This window comes from Myotis brandtii, unplaced genomic scaffold, assembly GCF_000412655.1.
Source record: "Myotis brandtii unplaced genomic scaffold, ASM41265v1 scaffold670, whole genome shotgun sequence".
NCBI classification, from domain to species: Eukaryota; Metazoa; Chordata; class Mammalia; order Chiroptera; family Vespertilionidae; genus Myotis; species Myotis brandtii.
In genome coordinates this window covers 3311771-3323156 of record NW_005370611.1, presented here as the reverse complement: position 1 = coordinate 3323156, position 11386 = coordinate 3311771, and the positions used below count along the sequence as shown (strand labels likewise).

The 11386-nt window shown below is 44.1% G+C and overlaps 2 protein-coding genes across 2 annotated transcripts in view; both read left to right on the top strand.

Annotated features, from left to right (window-relative positions):
• TANGO6 (transport and golgi organization 6 homolog) overlaps positions 1-4484 on the top strand; it is a 144417-nt gene extending 139933 nt beyond the window's left edge. The window contains exon 18 of the mRNA XM_005881224.2: positions 4131-4484. Within this exon, the coding sequence (XP_005881286.1) occupies positions 4131-4307 (177 nt within the window). The 3' untranslated portion in view covers positions 4308-4484. The remainder of the gene's footprint in view (positions 1-4130) is intronic.
• A 6-nt stretch (positions 4485-4490) lies between these two features.
• HAS3 (hyaluronan synthase 3) overlaps positions 4491-11386 on the top strand; it is a 25707-nt gene continuing 18811 nt past the window's right edge. Inside the window, exon 1 of the mRNA XM_005881208.2 lies at positions 4491-4649. Within this exon, the coding sequence (XP_005881270.2) occupies positions 4505-4649 (145 nt within the window). The 5' untranslated portion in view covers positions 4491-4504. The remainder of the gene's footprint in view (positions 4650-11386) is intronic.

Sequence of the window (11386 nt, the reverse complement as noted above, 5' to 3'; positions counted from 1 at the left end):
TTAAGAAAAAACAGATGCCCTTGTAATAAACTGTAGGAGCTCTAGAATTTCTATGTAATCCATTGGAGAGTGTATTAGGAGACTTGTCTTTAAGATGTATTTGCATAACAAGGATGCCTGGTTTGTTCATAATCTGCATTTATTTTAGGTGACTTGGAGGTGAGGAGACTCCTTGAAGCTTCCCAAGCCACTCCTTGGTGCCACTCATTGGCTACAAATAAAAGTCAGTGATGGCCCTTTTGCATGGTAGGGAGTTATTCTTTCCCCACCCACCTCCACTGGCAGAAATCACTTCCTTTGCCTCCACAGAATCGGGTATTTATCAGTATTTATCTCCTATAGTGAGGATCATGCTGTCTGGGGTATGAGTCTGCCTCCCCGCTAGGCTATAGCTGCCAGAGGGTAGGTTTGTGCATTATTCATCTTTTTATCACCAGCCCACTGCCTGGGCATGAAGTAGGCCCTTTAGAATGATTACTGAATGAGTGAGTAATCGTGAGGCATGAGGCATAGCTATGGGGAGTCATCCTCCTTCCTGATGCATCTCCCATTTTCACACTGCCAGCCCCGAGGAAAGAAAGGGCAGCTGGGATAGTGCCCCAGTTAGAGTCAGATGCCTCCACGAGCAGACCTAACCCCTATTGTGTCTCCACAGTTTTTTGAGAAAACCCAGGAAGCAAGTGCACAATATGGATGGGCAGGTTATTTGTGAGGTTTGCCCACCACTTAATGTGGTATCATTGGGCAAGGAGCTCAGAGAGTTGTCTTCAAGGCTGACTGCGTAATATGTGGGGCCCAGAGCACAGAGAAAATGCAGGGTCCCTTGTTCAAAAAAAAAGAAAAGAAAAAGAAAAAAGTGTTACCAATGGCATCAACAAAAGAACATCCAGCCTAGGAAAAAGTCTTACACAATTTTTTTTTTTTGAGCCAAACTGACAATGGCTGGGAAGCAATATCTCAATGGATTAAGAAAATGCTCTGGAGAATGGTAGTTTTGCAGCTCATTTTATACATTAGAATCAAAGAAGGAGATGTAAGAGGGTTGCATGAAATCCATTGGTGGTAGATTAGGGAGGTGTGGACATCTCTGAGGACTGAATAAAAAAAGGGAAATGGAGAGACACGTCAGTCTTTTATACAGGTGGGTACATGGTAGTTAATAGTTAACATTTACAGCACATAGAGATGGTATGTGGTCAAAAAGATAACAATGTGGGCTCCGGTACCCAGGTTGTACCTTCAGGGAGTCTAGAAAAGAAGATTACCCTGACATTTCAAAGGTATGTTATCTTAGATGCCCAAAGACAGTAGACAATTTCAAAGTTAAAGATTGACCATTGTCAAGGAGGCTACAGGCCTAGGACATGACTACCTGCCGTGACCCACTTTTAGTTAGGAATTCTTATGTTCAGAATATGCTGTGTTGTTACTTTGGTCTCTGGGTTTGTAAGGCTCGTCATGTGGGCATCCCCTGAGTTTGTCAGGTTTAGTATGTTGTCCCTTTTTTGCCCACATATTTTTAAAATATGGAGTTTTTTTCCTGCCATGATCTCTCTCTCTTGATTTGTCGTGGTGTTTATTATTTGCTACTAATTTTATTCTAAGAAAAGAAAATGTAAGTTATTAGCATGAATTTTACTGTTCATCTTTATATTGCAATGCCAATTTAAAATGCAAATATAAGAATATTTAATTCAGATGTAGAATCACCGAAATTACACAATTTATATTCTGTAGCTTTTACATGCCTATGTATTTCCTTCTGAGCAGAACAGTGGGAACTCCACACAAAACACTCAACTGTTTTATTTCACTTCTTGATCCATGCATATTCTGCCACACTCTTTACCTTCGATTTACTGATGAGAGAATGGACTGAAAGGAATAAGACTGTGGGTTGTCCTATTTTCTTCCATGTCACCATTTTCGGTGTAAATGGTTGGTTAAAACAGGGAGGCAAAATGGAGGATACATAGAGTTCCTTCCTGGCCCATGCTTCTTAGAAAGCCATTCCTTCTTTCTGTGTTTGAAGCAAGTTCTGGTTCTAATGGAGAATGAGGCCTCTGCGGGCTGTCAGTGCCTCCATTCACTCAGCTGTAAACGTAACAAACATACTCCCCGTTACTGGCTTTGAACATTGCTCAACTCCACACATTGTGGATCCTTCAGAATTCTGTGCTCACGGAGCACGGCAAATGCTATATTCAAATGCACTGGCAAAGAATGGTGGACATGCGTATTGGGCATATCTGCTCTGCTCACACTCATGTTCCTTTGTCCCATTAGACTTCACATAAACATACAAGTCCAAAGATAAGATTATTACGAATTTTAAGGTGACAACAGCAGATTATTAAAGCAAGCATGGGCCCTCTGATTGAGGGTCCCAATGTGACTGCACAGATCATACTAGTACACCCATGAAGTTGACTCAGGTTGTCTAGCATTGTTTCAACAGATGTCCTTAACATTTTTAGTGTTTACCAAGTGAGAGACTGGCCCATGCCTTCTTTCATTCATAAATATGCCTTAGGTATCTGCCATGTGCCAATTACTGTATGAGGCATTGAGATGACAGCAGGTGGACAAGACAAGACATGGCCTCAGCGTCAGTAGTACCTGTGACCAGTGAGGAAAACTTTTTAAATTACGCAACACAGATTTAAATCACGATTGTGATAGAGGCACAAACAAAACTACAGGTAGGGTAGGAAGGCTTACAGTGGGTGTTCAGGGAAGGCATCCCTGAGGAAGTGGTATTGTAGGCGAAGAATAAGGAGGAATTCTAAGGTGAAGAGAAGTGAAATAGTCTTCCAGGCTGAGGGAACAGCATATGCAGGGGAGGAGCTTTGCTCAGACAAGGAAAGAAAGGGGGCCTGCACAACTGGAGCACAAGGGACAGGAGGGAGACCAGCCCTGTGGCCTGGGGGCTTGATTTGTATAACCCTCTTTCTCTACCTTCTTCCTTCTGCACCCTAGTCCCCATGCTGATCAAGAATACAGAAGGTGGAAAGGGCCCTTTCTCTGTTCTCTAGAATACTTGTGTGGAATGCGCAGGAGTCCTTGGGCCCAGACCGTGTACTCGTTACCCACCGAATTAATCAATTCCCTTCATTTCTGTGCACCATCTCCAGTTTACTTCCTGTTCTTCAAATGTGACCTCTCTTTTCTCTAACCTCTCATCTCCCTGCTCTTTTTTAGGACACTTACCATGTTCTGTTCTGTACCGTCTTTAGTTATATGCATGTCTCATCTGTGAGCCCTTTAAGGGCAGATTCCTTATCTGTTTTACCTATGAAATGGCCTTAGGAAAAGCGTTATCTAAGAATTGATTCAGTTCAATTAAAAAGCTTATTTATTTTTTAATAGGTAAAATATTCATAAAATTAAACATTGAAAAGGTACAAAAGAGTATATAATTCCCCCCATCTCTCCCCAGTTTCCCTCTCTGGAGACAACTAGTTTTTAAATGTATTTTTGCAGGAATACTCCATGTTTATATAATATGGCTATTATACATATTTATTACTTTTTTAAAATTGATTTTAAGAGAGAGAGAAACACCGGTGTGAGAGCATAACTTTGATTGGCTGCCTCCTGCATGCCCCTACTGGAGATCGAGCCTGCAATGCAGGACATGTGCCCTGACAGGGAATCGAACCAGCGACCCTTTAGTGCACAGAATGTTGCCCAGCCAACTGAGCCACACCAGCCAGGGCTGATCATCCTCCTTTTTTAGAAATTATATATTGGCACAGACTTCGATGTACAGTCAACTCTTGAAGTTCCTGTTGTTTGAGAAAAAAATGTTAAGTTCGTTTGAACCAATTATTGTCATAGATGTTTGCATATAGTGAGGTGAACCCAACCTGATGCATGTAGGTAGCATTATTAATAAATAGAAAGAACACAGCATAGCATAGTGATTAAGATTATAGGCCCTATTTCTTCTAAGCAAAACACATACCTGCAACCCAAGTATGTGCCCCAACTGGGAATCGAACCGTGACCTCCTGGTCCATAGGTCAACCCTTAACCACTGGGCCACTCTGGCCAGGCAGGACAAGGCAATTTGGTCATTCTTGGAAATGTTGACACAGGAGACACAGACCTGACTCTCTCTCGTACAGGTGCTGAGGGACGTTCTCAAGGATCTCTACCACCTGCTGAAGCATGTCGTGCGTTCGGAGCCTGATGACGTGGCCAGGCTCCATGCCCAGCTGGCTTTGGAAGAGCTGGATGAAATAATGAGAAACTTCCTGTTTCCACCACAGAAGCTGGAGAAAAAGATTGTGGTCCTGCCGTAGACCTGCCTGGCTCAAAGGCCCTCAAGGAGGCAGAGAACCAAGTAGCCAGAGCAGTGCCCACGCCTTCCAGCAGGTGGCCCACTGCCTCTTCGATGCTGGCAATATGGCTGACCCTGGAGGTGGCTTTGTGTCTCTGGTCAAGAGGCATTTCGGAATGCCGTTGGAGGTAGGGAGGGGAAGGAAATTGTTATGGAAACATGCAGAATGGAATAAAACTACCCTGGCTGGAAAGAGAAACAAGTCTGACTCTGGTCCTCTGCAATCGAGATGGAAAGCTATGCTGTCGAGGATTTGATCTCCAAAACAGAGAATCAGGCTGGTTGCATCTTCCAGAGAAGGAGGGTAAACCCTGTGTCTGTCCTCCCAGGCCATTTTCTTTCACTCCTTCTGCTAGTTTGCATAGAGTTGCCCTGAATATAGGAGAAGGGAATCACAAACATCTCAGATGAGGGAATTATATCCTGCATTCAGTCCTCTGCTCCTTTAGAAAGGCAAATGCTTAGACGGTGGGTTAGTACGAAATGCGTCCTGGAAAGTGCACTGCATATTGATGACCTGATGCCAGGTGTATTGAAATCATTTCAGATGTAGCACTGTGCAGTCCTTTTTATTTAGCTATTTGGCCACTGAATTTTGGTTGCAGCTAAGAGGAGGCAAAAAGGAGAAACTGGTTGTTTCCAATAAGCCCTCCCTGTGGTCAATACCTGACAAGGGCTAACCTGGAGCTCCGTGATCAGTCCTTAGATTTGCAGGGCTGGGTACAGAATTTTATCACAGGATTGTATCCCTGCTCTCTGGGGTGAGGCCAGAGGAACCAGGACACAATTTTCCAAAATGCTCAGGTGACTGAAGGATCTATATACAGGCATGCCTGTGTGCCAGTTAACAACAGGATATTTCTCTCTGGCCAGACTACAGACATGGTTCTTAGCTTAGAACCCTTGTGGTGGGCATTCCTTTTAAGAGGTCAACTTATAAACAGTTTGGGATCACAAATTACCTTAGTGAGCAAAGAATTAGAACAAAGGCAATAAGATGTTTTGAAGGGATATTTCTTTTTTAAATTATATATATTTTGATTGATTTTAGAGAGGAAGGGAGAGGGAGAGAGAAATAGAAATATCAATGATGAGAGACAATCATTGATCGGCTGCCTCCTGCATGCCCCCTACTGGCACTCGAGTGTGCAAACTGGTCATGTGCCGTGACTGGGAATCGAAGCTTGACCTCCTGGTTCTTAGGTCGATACTCAACCACTGAGCTACATGGGCCAGGCTGAAGGAATATTTCCATGCAGCTAGGCTAGCTGGGTTCATTTTGATTCTCCAAATCAAGGCTATGTTGAAAATCAGGATTGGGCTTTCAAATTAGAGAAGAATCTCCTTTGGACCAGCTAGATGTGCACAAAAAAAGTATCATTTCTTGACCTTCCTTTAACTAGACTCCATACAACTGACTTTGCAAAATAAGATTGAATATTATATGATTGATATAACTTACAACTTTATTTGCATTAAATGTATTCCAGTTCTAAAGACATATCCTAATTGATCACCCTGCTTAGACTGAGAAACTCCCTAGTCTAAGAGCCTACTAGTCTCCTAGAAAATGCCTCATGAAGCATTCTAGTCCCTGCATCTCCATTATAAATTGCCTCTTTAAAAAACATTTTTAAATTGATTTCAGAGAGGAAGGGAAAGAGATAGAGCGAAACATCAATGATGAGAGAGAATCATTGATGGGCTGCCTCCTGCATGCCCCACACCAGGGATCGAGCCCGCAAACCAGGCCTGTGCCCTGACCGGCAATAGAACTGTGACCTCCTGATTCATAGGTCAATGCTCAACCACTGAGCCACGCTGGCTGGACATATTGCCTCTTAGCAAAAAATTTTTATTGATTAATTTTAGAGAAGGGGAGGGGAAGAGGGGGGGGGGGAGAGAGAGAGAGAGAGAGAGAGAGAGAGACCGATTTGTTGTTCTACTTATTTATGCATTCATGGGTTGATTCTTGTACTAGTATGTACCCTGACCAGGGATTGAACCCACAACCTTGGTGTATCAGGACAATGCTCTAACCAACTGAGCTACCTGGCCAGTGCCATAAATTGCCTCTTAATTTGACTTAATTTGGCAAGTAGCAAAAAGCATCTGTTCTTTATTGATTTTGGTGGATTCGATTTCAGAGTGACTTTTTTTTACTATTACTGAATTCAAGGGGAAGATACCTTAATATAATCCTCCTAAACATGACCAAAATATTAAAAGTTTCCAAATTATTAAATAGTTCTTCCAAGTTTATATATATAAGATTTCATCCATCTCTTGGAAACAGCATGAGAACTGAGAACTTTAGAATAGTAAAAACACAAAAGTAAAAAAAAAAAAAAAGTGACACGGGGATGCAGGAGCAATAGTGACACTTCCCTGAACAGGCCTGTGAGATGTCTGACTCTGTATAGTAACAACATACTCATGCTTGCCTCCCACCTCTGCCCATCTCTTCTTCTCCTGAGGCTCCCTTCTTCCTGCCCCTGCCTGTCTCCTCCCTTCATCTCTCTTGCTGAAGTTCTCCTGGCCTCTCACCTTCAGTCTCCTCCATTGCCCAGTGGTCTGTCACCCATACTCTCCTAGATCACCCACCTGGTCTTTTACTTGGCCTTTTCTCCTCCTTTCTTTCTCTTCCTAGTTTCTTGCTCCTCTTTCCAGGCCTGCTGTCCATAGCTCCCCTGGCCTACAGAAGATAGCATTGCGGCAGGAGGCCCAAAGCTGTGGCTGTAGCCAAACCCCGGGAATTGTGCCCAAGTATTGACTGCTTGCTCAGGTTATATTTTCTGAAGATTCTGGAGAGTTTCCCTTTCTGCTGTGTTGTACTTCCTTCCTAGCACAAACTTGACCTTCTATAAGTCCTCTGTTATTTAATCAGAAGTCTCTTACCTTATACTTGGTTCCTTATCATCTCTCTACACATATAACTTTTTCATATTTCCTAATATTCTTCTCCTTTCGTCACCCTTCTTCTTCATTCCTTTACTTCCCTGTGGCCCTGTCTACCCATCCATGAGGTGCCAGGGACTGAAGGGTAGGAAGGCAAATCACAAACAACAATGACAACAATTTGTTGAGCACCTACTATGTTCCAGATGCTATACCGGGCACACTGCAAACATAGCAGTGAACAAAACAGACAAAACCCTTATCCTCAGGGAAGCTTACTTTGTAGTGGAAGGAGACAGATAATAAATAAGATAAATAATACAATAGATGGAATGTCAAATGGTGTTAAATGCTACTGAGAAAAATAAAGTCGGGAAGGGGGTTGAAGAGCATATGGAGATGGGAGCTATAAATTTAAGAACTTGTCCAGAGAAGCCCTCACTGAGAAGTTGGGATTGAGCAAAGATCATAAGGAGGATGAAGATATCTGGGAAAAGAGCATTCCAGGCAGAGGGAACAGATGGATGTGAAAGGCCCAGAGGTCAGAGTGTGTCTGGAGGCCAGTGTGGCTGGAGCAGAGTGAGTGAAAGGAAAGTGGAGCGGATCACAGGAGGGAGGTGCTATGCCCATCACATCTAGCCTTGTTGACCACTCTGAGCCTGGGGCAGCCAGAGACCTGTTTCTACTTGAAGCCCCTTCAGCTTGTTTCTGGAAAGTGCTTTGAGGCCAAGATGATAAGTTACTGTAAGATGGGAAACACATATAAACAGAGTTGCATACCCAGCCACAGTTTCTGTCATAATCAAAATGAAGCAGGGAACCTTTTCACTGCTCCCTCTTCTCTGGCTGCAGCAGTTTCTCTTCACTGGCCCAGAAGAAAGAGAAAAGCAAATGTGTTATCTGTCCTCAGTCCACCCCTCTGCTCTATCCCTTTGGGAGAGGCGAGTGAATGGAGCTTTGCCTGCCACCTGCCTGTGACTCTCCCCAGCAGTTCACTGCAGTGGAGGGATGGTGAAGACATCTGAAAGTCGATCAATGGGTAGGGACGAGTTGGGGAATAATACATCTGACCTGCAGAATCCAGATGGGCTTCTGCAGTCGTTTTGCACAGAAATCCAAAATTTCAGCCAGCATTGCCATGGAAGGGAGAGAGTGAGAAACAGGAGCTGAGTGCAGGGTGGGCTGGAAGCAGTGGCCACTATACCATGACCAGGGGGGTTCTTCTTCCCCTGCTCCTCTGTTCAGCAGGCCTGACCTCCAAGGGCCCGGCTGTGTCCTCCAGCAAGTTCTGCAGCCACAGACATTCTGCAGTCACATGCAGCAGCCTCACTGCAGTGAGAGGCACCTCTGACTTCCATGCACCACTCTGCTTGGAACTGAGTGACTGCTTGGGGGTTGGGAAGTGTCTTCTGAGAACATTGGCTGCGGCGCTCTCCCCTGCTGGCTGGGTCAGGGTGCTCAGCACGCTGCCTGCACATGCTGGCAAGTGAAGAGGAAATGCAGGCCCTCACCATCAGCCCTGCAGGGGGCTGTGCCCACTTAATTTGAAGTGTCATCTACTAGTGCCCCTCCCCACAGTTCTTTATACTGTGTTGTACTTCCTTCTTAGTAGCTCCGTGCCACCAGGAGGGCTCAGGGATTGTGCCCTGCCCCCAGGTGGCCCTCTGCAGTCCCCATGGGACATAGAATAGAATGATCAGTTGCTCTGTGCTTCCTTTAGTTTGGAAAGTCATTTTTTTTTATCAATCAGCTTGTCTGATTCTCACATCATGAAACAGGAAGGCGAGCTGTTGTTATCCCCCTTTTGTGGGATTTGGCCCCACGTCTCCTGGGTCCCAACTAGACCCTTCTGAACATGTGTTGAATACCACGGAGCCTCTCCCCCCAAAATGAGTATAGAAGCAAGAGGTTTTCAACGAGAGCCCAGTTTGGGAAGCACACTCAGGGGCTCATATATACACATGAGCCCTGGCATTGGGTTCAACGAAGAAGTCATTCATCTCTGCTGACACATCCTGAGGATGCTAGCAATACCCCGTGCCAGCCTCTGCCTCTGAGAGCCCTGGGGAGTGGGAGCCCTCAGGTATGGATGCCCTGAGTGCTTGAATGTGTGTGTGTGTGTGTGTGAGTTTTCTGATTACATATGTTACATGAATTATAACAAATTTAATGGATATGTAACAAAGGAAAATTCCCACAACCTCACCTCCACTCCTACCCCAAGACCACCACTGACAGTTTGGTGTATATCCCTCCGGAGCTTTCTTTCCTTTTGCCCTTTTTCCAAGTGAATATAACAAATATGACTGCTTTAAAAAACAAAAATGAGATTTTTACCATAGTGTCCCAGGTATTTTTTCTTAGGCATATCCCTTGAGATGCTCTCTTTCCAGTACTTACAGATCCCTCTTCTTTGTGGTGGTGGCATGTCCTCTGTTGTGCAAGTGAGCTACAGCTGGTTTAAACATTTGTTCTGGATGGCCAATAGATTTGTTTGTAATTTTCAATGATTCTTTAGCGCTTCTTAAACATAGCTCTTTGCATAGTGAAGTGTTTCTATAGGATAAGTCCTAAGAGGTTGGAATGCTGGACCAAAAAGCCATGAACATTTTAAATGTTAGCACTAAAATGTTCACCAGAAAGTTGGTGTTGATCTACACTTCCCCCATCCTCAGCTGGTATTACTTTAATACCCATAAAATGCACATTCCGTCTTCACAGCAAAATGTTAACACCATTTATTTTCTAAATAATTCAGGACTAGAAAATCTTCGGGGGCTAGAGTTTTCTGTGCACCAAAACCACCAGTAGGGGCACAGTGGCATGCTTTGCAAGTACACTCACCAGCAGCAATATCCCAGCTACAAGCATTAGTTAGGAGCTTGTAAGTGTCACCCTGGAGAGAAATCCTGAGCCCTGGCAGGTCTGCTAAAAAGGGCTGTTACCAGACTCTCAGCTCTGAGGCTGTCCTGGGTGTTAGCATATGCCATTCATGGGTGGGGCATGACCTCAGGATAATGACCACAGTTCCCAGGCCAGACTCAGGACATAGGGTCTGATGGCCCCTCAAAATATCTGTTTATCCTGTAAAACCTAGGATGAATGATTACAGTAGCTCTGCATTGCTGTACATAGTCAGTTAACACTATATGGGTCTTATTCTGCTCTTCTGTGCACTTGACATATATTAATCCACTAAGTCCACACACTAGGCTTGTGGGATATTATTATCCCATTTTACAGATGGGAAAACTGAGGCACACAAGAGGCTAATTACTTGCCCCAGATTACATAGCTAATGAGAAGTAGCCAAACCAGTATTTGGGCCCAGGCAGTCTAGCTTCTGAGGCTGAACTTTTAGCCACTGTGCTTTACTGCTACCCAATAGATACTATTTTCCAAATTGTAAAAACTTCTTCATGTAAGTGGTTCCCCTCTGCTTGTTTAAATGGACCACTTATGTCAGGTTAAACTTCAGCCCTGATTCCTTCCAGATAGTGTCCCTGATATCAAAACCCAACCTCAGACACCAGAGCCTTGTGTCTTGTGTTTGACCTTGTCGTTTGCCCAGCAGCTGTAGATGAGATTTGCTGCAGTGCTCCAGCCTACCTGATCCTTTGACAGCTTTTGTAAATTGCTTATTGAAAGGCTTGTTCTTCTTTCTGGGGGTGGTGAAGGGAGTAGACTAAGACTGCCTTCCTGGGAGCAGAGGGACAGAGCCATGTTGTGTGTGTGCATCATAGGAAATGTAGCAAGTGTCCCATGAGCTCCAATCAGAGCCCAGAAATGCCCCCTTTTGTTTTTGTTTGTTGTTTTGGCTTTATGTTATCCTTTCATCTCTATCAGATTTCATTTTCAGAATGGTAACGACGGAACATGTAAACTGTTTCTTGCATAAATGTTTCTGGCACAGATCCATTAATAGCTCTGTTCCATACCATTCCTTGAGAGAGAGAAATGAAACTGAATTAATGGCTCTTGTTTGCAGAAGGGGAAAAAGAGGTTCCAGAGAAGCCAGTTAATGTGAATGAGAAGAGAAAGGAAAAAAGGGAGATGTGAGTGTACTTGGGCAGAGAAAGTTCTTCTACTTACTAGTTCTTAATGTTAACCAGTTAGTCAGCACCTGACTCATGGAGATGCGGA